General features: G+C 44.6%; 1 protein-coding gene across 6 annotated transcripts in view; it reads right to left on the bottom strand.

Annotated features, from left to right (window-relative positions):
- Nucleotides 1–3,163: 3,163 nt before the first annotated feature.
- The window catches only part of FCGR2B (Fc gamma receptor IIb), a 57,920-nt gene continuing 44,644 nt past the window's right edge, over nucleotides 3,164–16,439 (bottom strand). For 2 of the 6 annotated variants that reach the window (XM_077156695.1, XM_077156693.1), the window contains exons 3-9: nucleotides 13,479–13,499; nucleotides 12,014–12,271; nucleotides 9,765–10,019; nucleotides 8,885–9,007; nucleotides 7,186–7,236; nucleotides 5,210–5,247; nucleotides 3,164–5,096 (exon numbers count right to left, since the gene is read on the bottom strand). In XM_077156695.1, coding sequence (XP_077012810.1) covers nucleotides 5,007–5,096; nucleotides 5,210–5,247; nucleotides 7,186–7,236; nucleotides 8,885–9,007; nucleotides 9,765–10,019; nucleotides 12,014–12,271; nucleotides 13,479–13,499 — 836 coding nt within the window. In that variant the 3' untranslated portion in view covers nucleotides 3,164–5,006. The remainder of the gene's footprint in view (nucleotides 5,097–5,209; nucleotides 5,248–7,185; nucleotides 7,237–8,884; nucleotides 9,008–9,764; nucleotides 10,020–12,013; nucleotides 12,272–13,478; nucleotides 13,500–16,439) is intronic. The other 4 variants (XM_077156696.1, XM_077156694.1, XM_077156697.1 and 1 more) reach the window with 3 other exon arrangements.

The raw sequence follows: 16,439 nt of genomic DNA, 5'->3' as shown, positions 1-16,439 counted from the left end.
AACATTGGAAGGGGTTGAAAATGGATGATATACAGGAAAAGGCACAATCAATGCAATCTAGGGTCTATAGTCAACAGTAGCATTGTAACATGCTTCCTTCCTCTGATGTCACAAAGGCATTATGCCCAAACTAAATATGGATTCTACATGGAAGAAAAAGTATTGTCTTGGTATAGATTATGTTGGCCAAGGCATGTCTATTTTCTTACGTTGGATAGTATGAAGTATGAAAAAAATGGTTAAAAATGAACAGAGAGAGAGGGTGTGAGGGTAGTTCAGTGGTAGAATTCTCACCTGCCATGCAGGAGATGCAGGTTTGATTCCCCGCCGATGCACTACCCAAATAAACAAAGAAAACCAACAAAAACCACAAACAAACAAAAAATTCAACAAATGGTGCTGCAATAAGGGATACTCACATGGAAAAAGAGTGAAATGTGACCCCACCATACAGCATACCCCCAAAAAACAAAATAAATGAACAAAGAGAAACAAGTGCTAGAGAAATGTACTTATTCACTGTTGGTAGGGGAGCAGGCGGTGTGGTGGTTCCACAGGAGGCAGGGGTGGGGTTGCCATAGGATCCTGCAACTCCATTGCACCTGGAGGGACTAAGAGTGGGGACACAAATGAACATTTGCACACTGGGGTCTATGGCAGCAGTGTTCGTGATTCGCGATGGATGGAGGTGGCCTAAGGGTACAACGACTGAGGAATGGAAGGGGGAACTGTGCTGTATACATATAACAGACTACTGAGTGGCTGCAAGAAAGAATGAAGTTGTGAGGCATGCAACGAGTGAATGAACCTTAGGGACAATATGCTGAATGCAATGGCAGAAACAAAAAGACAAATATTATGCCTCATTCATATGGACTAACTAGGATATACAAACTCAGAAAATTGAAGACAAGACTTCGAATTATCAGATTGGGGCCTATTGTAAAGGGTCCTAGATAGTAAATTCTTACAGCAGTCACATATATTCAGGAGTTATAACCGATATTTCTAAATTCTGAGATACTGAGCTATTTGTATACAACCTGGTCAAATGCTCTGAAACTCTGGGTATTTTATGTGACACCTGAGACTCAGAATTAGAGCTCTGAAGCTATGAAAGTCAGCAGTACCCCATTCAGCAACTGTTTAAAAAGCTGAAAAAGTGATTGGACTTCATCTAGAGATATGAATGAAGCTGATCTCAATAGAAGCAAGGTAAATCAGAATACTGGGCAAAGAATGATATGGCCCATATTTTCAAACTTCAACCTCTGTGCAAGATCAAAGGGAGAGATGTTTATTTGGTGCAAAATTTATGTTTTGGGTAGCATATTATCTCATTTAACTTGTATGGTCAGTTAACTTGAACACCATAATTACACGGAATCTTGAATAGGGCATGATCTTGTTGGTTTGTACACGTTAATGTTGATACCCCAATATATCCCAGCGTAATTTGGGTAAAGAATAACAAAGTATTTGCTAAATCCACTTAGGGAACTGGGGAGAAAGGAGAAAATACTGAACTTCCCCATCTGGGGAATTCCTGATATTCTCACAAACAATGGGAACAACCAATTCAATAGGCTGAGCCCTCAATCTTGGGACTTGCCTCTGTGAAGTTTATTCCTACAAAGGAAAGGCTAAGCCTACTGGTAATTGTGCCTAAGAGCCACCCCTGGAGAGCCTCTTTTGTTACTCAGATGTGGCTTCCCTCTCTGTGCCAACTTGGCAAATGAACTCACTGCCCTCCCCTCTATATCCCAGTCATATCTCTGGGACATGACTCCCAGGGGTGTAAATCCCCCTGGCAACGTGGGACAGGACTCCCAGGGATGAGCCGGGACCTGATATCATGGGATTGAGGAGGTCTTCTTGACCAAAAGGAGGAAAAGAGAAATGACACTAAATAAAGTCCCAGTGGCTGAGAGATTCCAGAGTCAAATAGTTATCTTGGAGGTTATTCTTATGCAAATTATAGATATCCTTTTTAGTTTATGGTGTATTGGAATGGCTAGAGGAAAGTACCTGAAACTGTGTTCCAGCAGCCTTGTTTCTTAAAGAAGACTGTATAACTATATAGCTTTTACAATGTGACTGTGTGATTGTGAAAACCTTGTGTCTGATTATCCAGGGTATGGACAGATGAGTGAAAAAAAAAGGATAAAAAGTAAATAAGTACTAGGTGGATAAATAATAAAGGGTAAAAAAATGGGTAGATTGAAACACTGTGGGTCAATAAGAGGGAGGGGTAATGTATGAGTTCTTTTTTTAATTTTTATTTCTTTTTCTGGAATGATACAAATGTACTAAAAATGATCATGGTGAAGAATACACAATTATGTGATGATATTGTGAGTCACTGTATAGTACGGCTGGACTATATATGTATGAATATTTCTCAGTAAAAATGTTTGTTAAAAAGAAGGGAAAAAAATCAGCAAAGAAACTGACCCCGGGGATTGCCAGGGAAGTTTCAGACTTTAAACAGCACATCATAAATCCCTCTGCACTTATCTTGGCCAGGAGTAAAAAACAGACATCCAGGTATCCCCAGAGATAGAGACAGAACTATTCCAGTGCAGCTGTAAATCCACCCTATTCTTCCATTACTTTACGCAACTTTTTAAAAGAGCACAAGGTATTTGGCAGAAGAGAAGGGAAAATTGAAGGACCTCAGAAATTACAGGGAGACTCAGAGATGTAAAAGGTCGGTCTCATCTGGGCAGTGCCACTGGGATGAATGAACCTCACTTGCTTTCAGTCTTAGCATCACTCTGCTCAAGATTTAAATTCCAGGGAAGCAGCACCTGATTGGCCCTGGAATCAAGGATAAAGTCAACCCAGCTAACTACATGGACTGAGAGCGGATGTGGGGCTATTGGGCAAAACAAAATCAGGTCTCTGTTACTAGAATAGGAGAAAATTAATGCTGGGTATGAACCAATAGCAGAGTCCATTATAATCTGGCCAAAATTGTGATTGCCCAACATTTGTAAGAGTGTCAGAAAAAGACTGTGCTAGTATACTTTGGGAGGACATGTAAATTGCTTCTTCTTTTTTTTTTAAAGACAATATGAAAGTACCCTCTGAGTCAACAATGTTACTTCTAGGAATTTATCCTGCAGAAATTACACATGCAGCCAAAAATATCATCTGAAAATGTCATTTATTGCAGCATTGTGTATAATCACGAAAAACAGAAAACATTTAAAATATGAGTTGAATAAAATATGATATGGTATTTGTCTTATGTAAACATATGTAATTCTTAAAAAGTACTGCCATGGAAAGATCTCCACAACATACTGTTAAACAAAATAATCCAAATGCATAATATGTAAAGTATGATGCCATTTATGGAACTTAAGAACCCTTAGATATGTGTTAAATACATACCAAAAATCCAGAAATATACACCAAACCTTCAACAGTGGTTACCCATTCATAAAGGACCAGGATTGGGAGGTGAGGGGAGGCAAGAACAAAAGAAAACTTTCACTTTTCACTCTTTATATTTCTGTATTTTGTGAGCCTTTAAAATGAGCATAAATTTTTGCCTAGCTGCATTTATGAATACGTAAAAAATTATGTGATCCATTTTTAAATATGCATTTACTTATATAATGCATATTGCCACTACAAGAATGTGGATTGATATACTTTAAATGTTAGCGTTGATTATTTCTTGTTTGTGGGTTTATGGATGTTTATAATTAACCTTCTTGCTTATCTGTGTTTTTAATCATATAAAAAATATATTATTAGTGTATATATAAATGAAAGAAAAGTTGCCACTAGGCAGTATAAAGGGACATACATGGCTACTACAAAAAGGAGCAAAGAACATATGAACAGGAAAGTCATTTCTTCTTCAAAAGAAGAACTATAAATGTTTAATAATCTTAAACTTTCTAATTCTAAAGCATGTAGTTTGGCACAGGGCAAACCCTCAATAATGGCAGCAGTAATTATAATTACTCTATTTTATTATAACGATATATGAGCCTGAAACCTGATGGTGGGACTATAAAATGTATCATATAACCAAGGAAGCTGTTGAATCCTGAATGCAAGACAAATGTGGCACAGACTCTAACCGTGTTAGAGTCCCAGGAAAACCAGCCCTCTCTAGAGCTGCCACCAAACCCCGCAAGGAAGCTACAGCCACAATTCTAACCTGCCAGGAAAGGCTCTTTGAGAAGCCTCCCTTCTTCTGGTCATCAGATGGGACCATCCCAGAGCCAGAAGATTCAGCAACCCCCTGGAAACTCACCTGGAACTGTCTTCCTGAGAACTCAAGTTGCAAATCAAAACAATTGCTTCAGCCATGGGAGGGAGGGTAAGAGACATTGACAAGAGAGGACAAGCTCGTTGCAGCAGAATATTCAGTTTTAAGAAGAGGGTCACTTATCTTACTCTCCAGACCCTATCTCCCTTCTCCCCCACCTCCAGAACAGCACCCCCTTCCCAAGATTCTTATTACTGAAGAGAAACAGACCCCAGATAGTTTGGTCTATGTTCAAATCAGTACAGCCTTTAAAGGGTAAATGGAATGTTGGTTTTTGTAATGTTCTATAACAGCAATACATTTTAATCCATTAACCATCACTGAGAATCCCCACCCCTCACCCCCCACCCCAACAACTTCTTTTAACATTTTGGTACGTGTTGGTCCATTTTAACATTTCTGAGATCCTGTATACTTCTATAATTTTCTCATATAACGTATAAGGTAAGGATTTCCCATGTTGCTATAAACTCTTAATAAGGGTACTTTTCTTGGCTTGTATGGACGTAGACGCAGAAGCGCCTCGATGGCGGGAAGCGCTGCGGCCCCTGCAGCGCCCGGTGGCCTGGGGCTTTCGGAAGCGTGCTCAGGACTCACGCGGGGGGGGCTGTGAAGGAGACCCCTCCTTCCTCCCCGACTGGAATTCAGGCCAGGAGACACCAGATCCACCCCTTACTGATTCTCTTCCCCAAATCCCAGGGCAAGTGAGTGGCCACTAAGCTTGGTTTTCGTAATCCGGAGATGCTATTTCTTCATCCGCAATTTCCAGGTGATTGAGGAGTGAATAGGTGATTGTTTTCTCAGCCTAGAGAAAGAGGAAACGAGCCATGAGGATCCAGGAAAAGTCACAGGGAAGAAGGTGACAGCAGAGGCAGCTGGGAAGAGGGGGCGCGGGAAGGAGGAAGAGGAGGCGCTCACCTCGACTTTGGCAGCCTCTTCGGTGTCAGTGAGATTGGCTGTGGGCAGAGGGAACAGCGATCAGCCAGGGCAGTGCCGGGAGGGCGGCCTGGCCCTGCGGTTGCTGAAGCTGCAAAACCAAAGGCCGAACCAGGCACAAGACCACGCTGACCCCAACCCAGGCGTGTAGGCCAACAGCTGAGTAATAGCTTGCTTCATTCACCCTTCACCCACGCACGGACTCAGCCGCCCACACCTGCCACGCTGCCATAGGGAAGTGGTCATTTGTGCCGAATTCGTGTCTGAAAATTGCTGAGCTTCCCCAAAAGGATGCCAGGCAGCTTGAGGGATCTGAGATGGTGGGGAAGTGTTAAGAGATGTTCGGTATGGAGTCAAGTAAAGCCCAGATTTTTGCCAGCACAGACTCCAGGGAGAGAAGACTGAGGGCAATTTTCACACCGGCCAAACCTACAGCATCTTTGATGGAACACTGAAGAATCTGGTGCTTACTCCATGACATTAAAAAGATAAAGAAAAAAATAAGAAGAAGAAAGGAAGAAAGAAAGAAATTTCTCTGATAAATATCCAAAACACACCAGATTCCTTGCATGTTTTTGCCAATGAACTCTTTGCTGGTATGAAAAGCAGCCTCAGCATCTGCGAATTGATAGCCCTGAGGAAGTTGGGGAGGAACCTAAGACAATGCATCTGGTCTCTCAGCTCGGCCCCCTGAGCACAGAGTCCCTGTTTGTCAGGCTCCAAAGTCTGAGACAAGCTATGTTCTGAATTCCCCTTCTAACATCCCTGGACAATCCCAGCGATCTAACTTTGCCTTTTGGGAAGCCATCTGCCCTAGCGTCTGGTGGCATAAATGCCTTGTGAAATAGTTTTATGCCAGTGTAGACAGAACTCTATTGTCAAGTTGGCTAATCCTGTTGGGTTCAGACTTTTTTCCACATCTGATTTGGCCATGGCACAGACCCAGGCCCGTATCCCCACTTGGCCTGGCCAAGGGACATAGGGACCTTGCTGAAAGCGTTGCAGGGCAAGTGCTATTGTGCTCAAGCTCTCAAATCTGTTGGCTCTGCTCTGAGTCATGCTCCAGTCACATAAGGCAGAGTCCTAAGTGGGCTCCTTCTCCTGCCTGTTTTTGCTGTCATTGGAGTCCCCCACTGAAGGCTCTGAGTGCCTACATGCTTTGGCTTTAACTACAGCCAAGAAGGTGCCTGGGACATGCCTACTCTTGGTACACACTGCCACCCGGGCCAAGGATGGGGTGGCCACTGACTCTCAAAACATCAGACCTGGAAGTTCATCCTTAGGGGTCAGCCAGGCCAACCCATGCCTTTTCTCAGGGAGGTGCCTGAACCCTGAGTTAATCCCAAGGGGCAATGCCTTGCCCAAGGCTCCATTGTGCAATGGCCAGACCCTATTCAAGTGGGCATCAGGGCCGAGAGTTGCTCCCCAAGTAAAGCCCAGTAACTCCCTTATTGACCTGGAACTTTCTCAGGCTTAAATCTCCTCCTACGGTTCCACCAAGAGCTAAGCCCTACCACCCTCACCCCTGTCACTCTATGGAGACAGATTCCTCAGCAAGTCTGGGGGGTTCCCCCTAAGCCTCCTTCTCCTTTCCTCTTAGAATCCCACTCTCTAAATCCTATTCGAACCCTTACCCTTTATCAGCTCTGCCAAGGTTCCACAGAAAAATCCAAATCTCTCTGATTTCCTGCTCTGGAAATATTCCCATCACTCCTCGCCCCAGAAACTCAGGCCCAGCCCTCACCTCACGTCCTCATCTTCAGTGACAAGGTCCCCTTTGGGCCCAGGAGTTAGACTTAGAGCTGAGCAAGCAATTTGAGCCCTCCCCCTCCTCCCACTCCCCCCACCCTCTCCTGTGCATCCCCGCTGAATTCACACAAGCCACTTCCTGCCGGGTCCTTTCTATCTGGCAGCCCCAGAGGCATCACTAAAGCCCCCAGAGCGGGAGCTGCACTCACCTGGTTCCTGTGGGAGGGTCTCTCCTCCCATTTCCCTGTGCTCAGAGTTTCCTGGGAGAGCGAGGAGGGGCACAGAGGAGGTTAGTTGGGTTATGGGGCGGGGAGAGGGAGGGGGGTTGACTCCTCAGACCGAGAACCAGGGGCAGGATTGGTTAAGAACTACCACAACCTTTCCCCCCCCACACAGAGTCTGCCCACTCCCCAGCAACCCTGCCCAGGGGCTGCCCTGACCTGTACAAGGGCTGGACCAGAGAGATATGAGTCTGTTAATAGTGGGGACCCCTGGAAGCCTTAGAAAGGTCGCTCCATTCCTTAGGCTTGCTCTTCCTTTGGAAAAAAACTGTTTGCTCCCTCTCAGTATTTCTCTCCATATCTCTGTATTTACTTATCGTCAGTAATTGAGGTCCTAGCTAAGAACCAACTACAAAGGCAGGTAGAAAAATTATTTTCTCTCTCAATGGCTCCAAACCTTTTTTTTTTCCTTTACTTTGTGTCTGGGTGTCTTTTGCACTCTTTCCCTCCATCCAGCTAGCTATACAGCACAATAAATTGGGGTGATTTGCTTACATTTCTATGGCAACTTCTCCACTCTCTCAGCTCTTTCACATTCATACTAAGGGAGATAGACGCTGTTTTTTTAAGAGTTAAAGTTCTTCAGGTGACCAATTAGTGAACAAATGTTTATGGAGCAACTTGCAGCATTGAGCTAGGTGCTGGAAAGCGGTGGAGGAGAGAGAGACATGGTTACGACCTCAGGGGGGCTATGTCTTTCCAGCAGGTTCAGCATAAAGCTCCAGTTCCTGAATGTGCCTCTTTCTGCCTCACAATTTATTGCTTCAAAAGCATCATGCCTGGAAGGCTCTTCCATCCGTCTTTGCCTGGCTAACTTCTACCCACTAACAGCTCCTCCTCCACACAGTAATAGTTCACATGACATACCGCTGGCTGCATGCTAGGCACTGTTCTAAAAGCTTCAGCCTCATTCATCCTCACAACCTTATGAGGTAAGTTCTATTAGTGAACCCATTTTCCAGGTAAGGACATTGAGGCCCAGAGAGGTTAACTAACTCACCTAACGTCACACAGCTGATGAGCTGTGACGCCGAGATTTGAGCCCAGATGGTGTCTGGTCCCACAACATGTGCTTCAGTCTACACTACACTATACTGCCTCCCCATGAGACCTCCTCTAGCTACACCGTCTTCTCCTGGGTTCTGTGGACTTCTCTGTGCCTCCATCGTACAATTACAATTCTCTGTCATTGCTCCTAACCCATCTTATTGCAATTATCTGTTTTTGCAGCTGTCTTCCCCACAATACTGTGAAGTCCTTGAGAGCGGGACTGGACTTCATCTTGGCATCAGCCAGTGTCTTGCACAGTGCTTGGCACATAAGCAAGTCTGTCAAATGAAATTAAGTAATAAGTGAATGAAAGGTTGAAATATGGGAAATATGGGGCTGTATCTGAATGCTAAGGATTGTTTTTTTTTTTGCGTGGGCAGGTATCAGGAATCAAACCCGGGTCTCTGGCATGGCAGGCGAGAATTCTGCCACTGAGCCACCGTCGCAGCACCCTGAACGCTAAGGATTCTGTAGTCCAAAGCCTGGGGGGAGGGGCAGTTCTGGCAAAGGGGTAAGGCCTTCGCTAAGTGGGAACTGACCACAGGAGCGACCCGAGCGACCCGGGGCAGCCACAGACCTGAGACCCGCTTTCTCCTGAGGTAGAACAACTTCACTACTGCGGCAGCAATGGCCAGGGCCACAATCACGGCAACCACAACCACAGATATCACCACCAGCGAAGATGTGTTCAGGCTGGACCCTGGGGGAGAGAGGCCTCAGAACAGGTGGAGCTATTTCTGTCCCCACCCAGGCCCCGGCCCTCCCCACCCTCCTGCAGTGCTCTGCCCCAGAGCTGGTCACCTGGAACTGTTCTGTGTCTGGGTCACTCACAGGTGCACCCCAACCCTCCCTGCACAGGGTTTCTATGGCTGGACTTGGACCTTCTCCACACCCAAGTTTCTCCACCAAGCTCATAAAGGCCCTGGCACCCCGGTGAGTGTGTGAAGACTGAGAAAAGGGTTCCTTTAAGCCCTCAGGTGCAGCAGGGAGGGTGACCTGAAGCCCCCCGTAGATGGAGGCACTAATGGGTTATTAAGCCTTGAACGATCTGGGCAGGACACGCCAGGCCTTTTGGAAAGAACAGGCATGATGGGAGACATGGAAAGAGACCAGGAAAACCTCAGCTCTTAAGAACATCCAGGAGCTTAGGGTACCTCTGTACCAATGAGGCAGTCCCATGGCTGTCCTTTGTATGGGATGACAGCCTTGTCACTTATCACCTGGAAGCTGGAGAACTTAGAAGCCTGGATGTGGAGGGCTCTGAACGCTGGCCCCTGCTCCTGCCCACTGACCAATAGTAATCAAGGCCCCCACAACTCTCTTCCTTGGCTCTTTGCCCTAGAGCCTGATTTTGCTGCTCTGACGTTTCTCAGATCTTCATATAGACCCAGAGGACCTCAGCCCTGACTGTCCATCCCCTCCTCTCCCCTCCCTACATCTTCACAAAGTCCTCTTACCTTGGACAGTGATGGTCACAGGCTTCGAGGAAAACTGTTTGACCCCGAGCATTGCTGTGCAGTGGTAATCCCCACTGTGACTGTGGTTTGCTCGTGGGATACTGAAGTTTGAATCCCTGGAGAAAAACTTCTGGGATTTTTCATTCTGGTAGTACGTGACCTTGTACAGAGGCTTGTTCCTCCAGCCGTGGCACTTCAGAACGATGGGCTCGCCCTCCTGGAACACCTGGCGAGGGGTCTGGAGCAGCAGCCAATCTGAAAGGCACAGAAAGATAACAGGGCCCAGGAGGTGTTGGCTCAGCTCTAAGACCCATACGGCTCTTACTGGTGAATCACGTGTGCAGGAAAGAGCTTCGGTTTGGAACCAGGTTGTTCCGATTGCTAGCTCTGACTTCATCGTTTCTGAGCTCTATAATCTTGGACAAGTAATTTAATTCTTCTGAGACTCAGTTTCCTCAACTGTGAAAATGAACATCCCTGATACCATGCGATTGCAGTAGTTCCTGGCACAGAGTAGGTGTTCAGAACATGCTCATCTTCTCTTTCCTTTTCAGGGAGAAGGCAAGGAAGTCAGCCCAGCTGCTGCCCTGTCCTGAACCCCACAGGGAGATACAAGGGACACTAAGATGCAGTTCCATCCCTGAGAGGAGGGGGAGGGATCTTAAGAGAAAGAAACAAAGCACAGACATCAGAGACTTGTATCTATGGAAAGCGTAGGAAGTCCTGGACATCCAACAAATGTCAGTCTATTTGATGAATGTTAGTAAATGTGGAGCTTCACTTCAGCAGGGTTTTTTTCTGAAGGCAGCCGTGTCACAGGTGGGTCATTAGCCTGATGTGCCCATTTGAGGAAAATCTGGAGCTCAGGTGAGGAGAGGAGACCAAGATAAGAGAAATAATGACAGTAGTCATCATGACGACTCTGTTGGTTTGAAACTGTTGTGGACCCCAGGAAAGTTGTGTTATTTAATCCTCATTCAATAGTGTTGGGTAGGGTCTTTTTGATTAAGTTGTGTCCATGGAAATATGTCTCCACCCATTCAAGGTAGGTCACTTACTGGAGTCCTTTAAGAGGAAACATTTTGGAAAAAGCTGCAGAGCTGCAGAGAAGAGAACTTTGGAGATGCAGAAGAAAATGCCATTTGAGACCAGAAACCAGGAGAGAAAGCTAGCAGGTGTCCCCATGTGCCTTCCCAGCTAACAAAGAAACACTGAACATCATCAACCCTTAACTGAGTTGAGATTTCTTTCTCTGGATGGACATTTTTATGATCTTACAACTGTGAACTTGTGACTTAATAAATTCCCTTTTTAAAAGCCATTCCATTTCTGGTATATTGCATTCCGACAGCTTTAACGAAAGAAAACAATGACTTCATTACGGCTTCTCTGTATAAAGAACTGTATTTGTGTCATTCTCTTTACAAAATAATTTATCTGTTCAGCAAACACGTGTTGAGTCCTGCCCTGTATCAGGGGCTAGAAATACAAAGATGGATAAGACACAGCTTTAGCCTCAGGTTGCCCACAGTCTGGTGGATGAGAAAGAGCACTGAGTGCTATGGGGTGCTATGGGGAAGGGGCCTCGGAGAGCATGGGGTCAGGGAAACACTGATTCTCACGAGACCCCTATGAGGGAGGCAGCCGCATGCCTGCTGAATGGATGAGGAAACTGAGATTCAAGGGTTCCCTAACATGATCATGGTTACATGATGAATAACTTCCAGAACTAGGATTCAGCTGTGGTTTGGCTGACACCAACCCTCCACATTTTTACTCTGCCATAAGAATGGAAGGATACTGAGCATGGGTGGTTCAGGGGTAGAATGCTTGAGTCCCATGCAGGAGACCCGGGTTCGATTCCTGAACCATGTAACAACCCCACCCCAAACCCCACCCTGCCAAAAAAAAAAAAAAAAAAAAACAAGGCAGGCTAGTAAGGATTTACTTCTGTTTTTCTCGGCTGCCTATTTATGGCCTTGAAGCCTTCTTGCTCAATCAGGACTGAGACAAAAAACAATTATAAACCTATGCTCAAGGAATTTTTTATGAATTTCCGCCCCCACCACACAAGCTGAGCAAAGGGGGCGGGTAAAAAGGGAAATGAATGGGCAAAAATGATTCCAAAGGAATCTCAGCCTTTGCTTCCCAGTAAACAGGCCACACCCCTATCCTGAAATACACTGCAGCATAAGCAGATTTCATCCCTCCTGTTCTCTGAGACCCGCCCCGGGTTATCCTTCACTGACCGGAAAACACGCCCAAATGCACAGGATCGCTGAGGCTCGTCTGGCTTGTCTGGCACCGGTACTCCCCACTGTCGTGGTTCTGGGCTTGAAAGTGATAGCTGGGCTGGATCTGGGTTGGGATGCTGCTCCCATTGAAGAACCAGCGGGTGGAGTGGTCTCCAGGGCTGCGAGCACCCTGACACTTCAGAGTCACAGAGTCTCCCAGGAACACATTGATCCATGGGGGATCAAGTTCCACCACGGCCTTTGGGAGATCTGCTGAGAGGCAAAGAGAGGGGGCAGCATGAGGAAAGAGAGCCCCAAGGCCTGAGCAGTCCCAATATTCTGTAACAGATATAGAAGCACCTGTGGGCCTGCTGATGACATTGGAGTTGGGTCCAGAACTGTTCTGCAACTGAAAGCAATCCCTCTTACTCAACCAGCCCATCACAAGGCCCCAGGGAACCCAGGACCTCCATGGGAGCCCACTCTTCCTTAGAACGAGAGGGCAAGAAGGAAAAAGAGGTAGAAAGACAAAGATCTCTCCAAGGGATAGCCTAGCCTGTTCTTTAGTTCCCTTCTCTCTCTCTCTCTCTCTCTCTCTCTCTCTCTCTCTCTCTCCCCAACACACACACACCACATATGTGTACTCTGGGGACTCACATTCCACTCATGCAAACTGAGGCATTTGGACACTAATGAATAAAGTCTCTCCAGAGCTGGCTGAAGAGAAGTGTAAGCATCTCGTGGAGATATCAAGCAAGGTTTCCATCCTAACCCAATATCATTCTTTATGCCTCAGAAAGGAGGTCAGGATGGCTTTGGGTCAGACCCAAGGACAAAGGAGACTTCTGTGGCCTCAGAAGGATAAATAGGGAGGGAGGGAGGCTGAAGGGCCAGTATAGGAAGCCACAGGTTCAGTGCCCCATGGGAATCCCCACTCTTACCAGCTAGGCTGAAGTCCTTTGGGAAGTGAGTAGTCCAGGAAACAAAATGCCCAGCAAAGCTCATTCTACCACAGTGACACCAGAGGCATGTTCCTCCTTCTCAGGCCAGGGGAACAGGCCCTGAAGCCCCAGATACAAGCAAGGTAGAGGATTTTTTGACCCATAGGGAAAATCCATGAAGATCATGTGATTTTGCATGAAGCTGAGATTAAAATTGCCAGGGCTCTTGATTTATTTGGAAAGAGGAAGGCAATTGAGAGGGAGAACAGAGCTCTCATTTTCTGTGACAACATCGGTGACATCTCAGCATAACAGCAGCAGAAGCTTGAAGCACCTGGGCACCATGGCTACCCACCTTCCTCTCTGGTAGGAGGGGAAGGAGAGAAGGAGGGCGGGAGATGGGCAGGGCAACCCCTAGGAGCAGTAATCCTTTCCCAGCCCTGACTGGTTCTATCAGTTCAGAGCACCTGGCTCAAGCAGGGCACTAAGAGTAAATGAGAACAACTGGGAGAGGGAGAGGATGTGGGTGCAGCACTTACCAGGGGTCCCGGAGACAGGCACTGTAAGAGAGAAAACAAAGATCAGCCCAGTGCCTGAAGTCTCACCACTGAGATCCCCCTGTCCAGCCCAGGAACCTGTGTCTAGAAGAGTTCTGCCTACACTCGCCACCCACAGTGTGGCCCTCACCCAGTAGCCCCTGGGACTGCCTGGAGGAGGAGCACTTTCAAAAGGACTGGGAGCAACTTCCCCAACAACGGAGGAAATTGAGTCTTCAATCGATTGGATTAAATGCAACTGATTGGATTCTCTATTGCAGAAGATGCTCCCTTATTTATCGTAGATATAATCAGCCACAGGTGCAATCAAGTGACTGACGATCCAATAAATCAGCCTTCTGGTTTATTAACCAGTCATGAGATGTCCTTAAGTAATGGCTAGGACAGTGCTTGCTTGACCAGATAAATGGGCACCATTACCTGAACAAGTTGACACATGGACCCAAACATCACATGTGGAAACTACACAACATACTCATGAACAACCAATGGGTTAAAGAAGAAATTACAAAGGAACATCTTGAGTTGAATGAAAATGAAAATATGGCATACCAAAAGTTGGGGGTTGCAGCAAAGGCAGTGCTGAGGTGGAAATTTATAGCTCTAAATGCTTACATTAAAAAACAAGAAAGATTTCAAATCAGAGACCTAATCTCAAAACTGGAAGAACCAGAAAAAGAAAAGGAAACAAAACCGAAAGTGAGGAGAATGAAGGAAATAACAAAGGCTAGAGTGGAGATAAATGAAATAAAGAATTCAAAAACAGTAGAGAGAATCAACAAAACCAAAAATTGCTTCTTTGAGATGATCAGTAAAATTGGCAGACCTTTAACTAGACTAACAAGTTTTAAAAGATAAAGGGCACAAATCATAAAATCAGAAATGAAAAGGGGGACATTACTACTGACCCCACTGAAATAAAAAGAACTATAAGAGGATATTGTAAACAGCTGTATGCCAATAAATTTAAAAACCTAGATGAAATAGACAAATTACTAGAAACACACAAACTACCTACACTCACTCAAGAAGAAATTAAAGATTTCAACAAACCAATAACTATTGAAAAGATTGAATGAGTAAAAAAAAAAAAAAAAAAAACTCGCAACAAAGAAAAACCTGGGACCAAACAGCTTCACATGGGAATTTTACCAAACATTCCAAGAAAAATTAACACCAATTCTGCACAAAGTCTTCCAAAAAATTGAAGAGAAGGTAATACTCCCTAATGCATACTACGAAGCCAACATACCAAAGCCAGTTAAAGATACCACCAAAAAAATTACAAACGAATATCTTATATGAATATAGGTAAAAATACTAGCAAAGTGAATTCAAAGCACATTTTTAAAAATTATACACCATAATTAAGTGGGATTTATCCCAGGTGTGAAAGGGTGGTTCAACATAATAAAGTCGATTAACACAATACCCCACGTTAACAAAGAGAAGGGGAAAAAAACACATGATAAACTCAATTGAAGCAGAAGAATTTGGCAAAATCCACCCCTTCTTGATAAAAATACATAGAAAACTAGAACTAGAAGGAAACTTCCTCAACATGATAAAGAACATATATGCAAAGATGCACAGCTACATCATACTGTTCTAGTCAAAGCAAATAAGCAAGAAAAAGAAATAAAAGGCATCTAAATTGGAAAGAAAGAAGAAAAACTTTCCCTATGTGCAGTTGACATGATTCTATATAGAGAAAATCCTGAAAAATCCTCAACAAAGCTCCTAGAGCTAATAAATGAATTCAGCAAAGTGTCAAGGTACTAGCTCAACACCCAAAAATCAGTAGTGTTTCTATACGCTACCAATGAACAATCAGAAAAAGAACTCTAGAAAAAAATTCAATTTACAATAACAACTAAAATAATCAAATATCCACGAACAAATTTAACCAAGGATGTAAAGGACTTGTACACAGAAAATTACTAAACATTGCTAAAAGAAATCAAAGATCTAAATAAATGGAAGGTCATTCTATGCTCGTGGATTGGAATACTAAATATTGTCAAGATGTCGATTCTACCCAAAATGATTACAGATTCAATGCAATACCAATCAAAACTTCAACAACCTTCTTTGCAGAAATGGAAAAGCCAATCATTAAATTTATATAGAAGGTTAAGGGGGCTTGAATAGCAAAGCCATCTTGAAAAGAATTAAATCAATAGACTCACACTTCCCAATCCTAAAACTTATTACAAAGTCACAGTAATCAAACCAGAATAGTACTAATGGCTAAACTGTTATTGTGAGGACGTTTCATGGATTTACATTCTCAGGAATTTGATTACATTTATGGCTGATTACATCTACAATCACTTAAGAGGATTTCTTCAGCAATGAGAGACATTTCATCCAATAAGTTGAAGACTTTAATAGGAGGAAGGATGATTCAGTAGTCAGAAGAGAGAGTTTCCATCAATACTTCACCCAGTTGGCTTCTCCTGGGGACTTCATCAAACACTTTCATTGGATTTGTCAGTCTACAGCCTGCCTTATGGAATTTGGACATGTGCATACATGAAGTTCTGTGAAACATTGTTTTAGTTTGCTAGCTGCCAGAATACAACACACCAGAGATGGATTGGCTTTTGATAAAAAGGGGTATAAGTAGTCAATGTATAGTTCTTCAGAGGAAAGGCAGCTAACTTTCAACTGAGGTTCTTTCTTATGTGGGAAGGCACAGAGTGATCTCTGCTGGCCTTCTCTCCAAGCCTCTGGGTTCCAACAACTTTCCCCAGGGTGATTCCTTTCTGTATCTCCAAAGGCCTGGGCTGAGCTGTGAATGCTGAGATGAGGTATGCTGAGCTGCTTGGGCTGTGCTACGTTGAGTTCTTTCATTTAAGCACCAGCCAATTAAATCAAACATCATTCATTGCAGCAGGCACGTCTCCTAGCCAACTGCAGATGTAATCAGGAACAGATGAG

Source organism: Tamandua tetradactyla, chromosome 4, assembly GCF_023851605.1.
Source record: "Tamandua tetradactyla isolate mTamTet1 chromosome 4, mTamTet1.pri, whole genome shotgun sequence".
NCBI classification, from domain to species: domain Eukaryota; kingdom Metazoa; phylum Chordata; class Mammalia; order Pilosa; family Myrmecophagidae; genus Tamandua; species Tamandua tetradactyla.
Note: the sequence above shows the minus strand (reverse complement) of the source record. Positions and strands in the feature narration are given on the sequence as shown.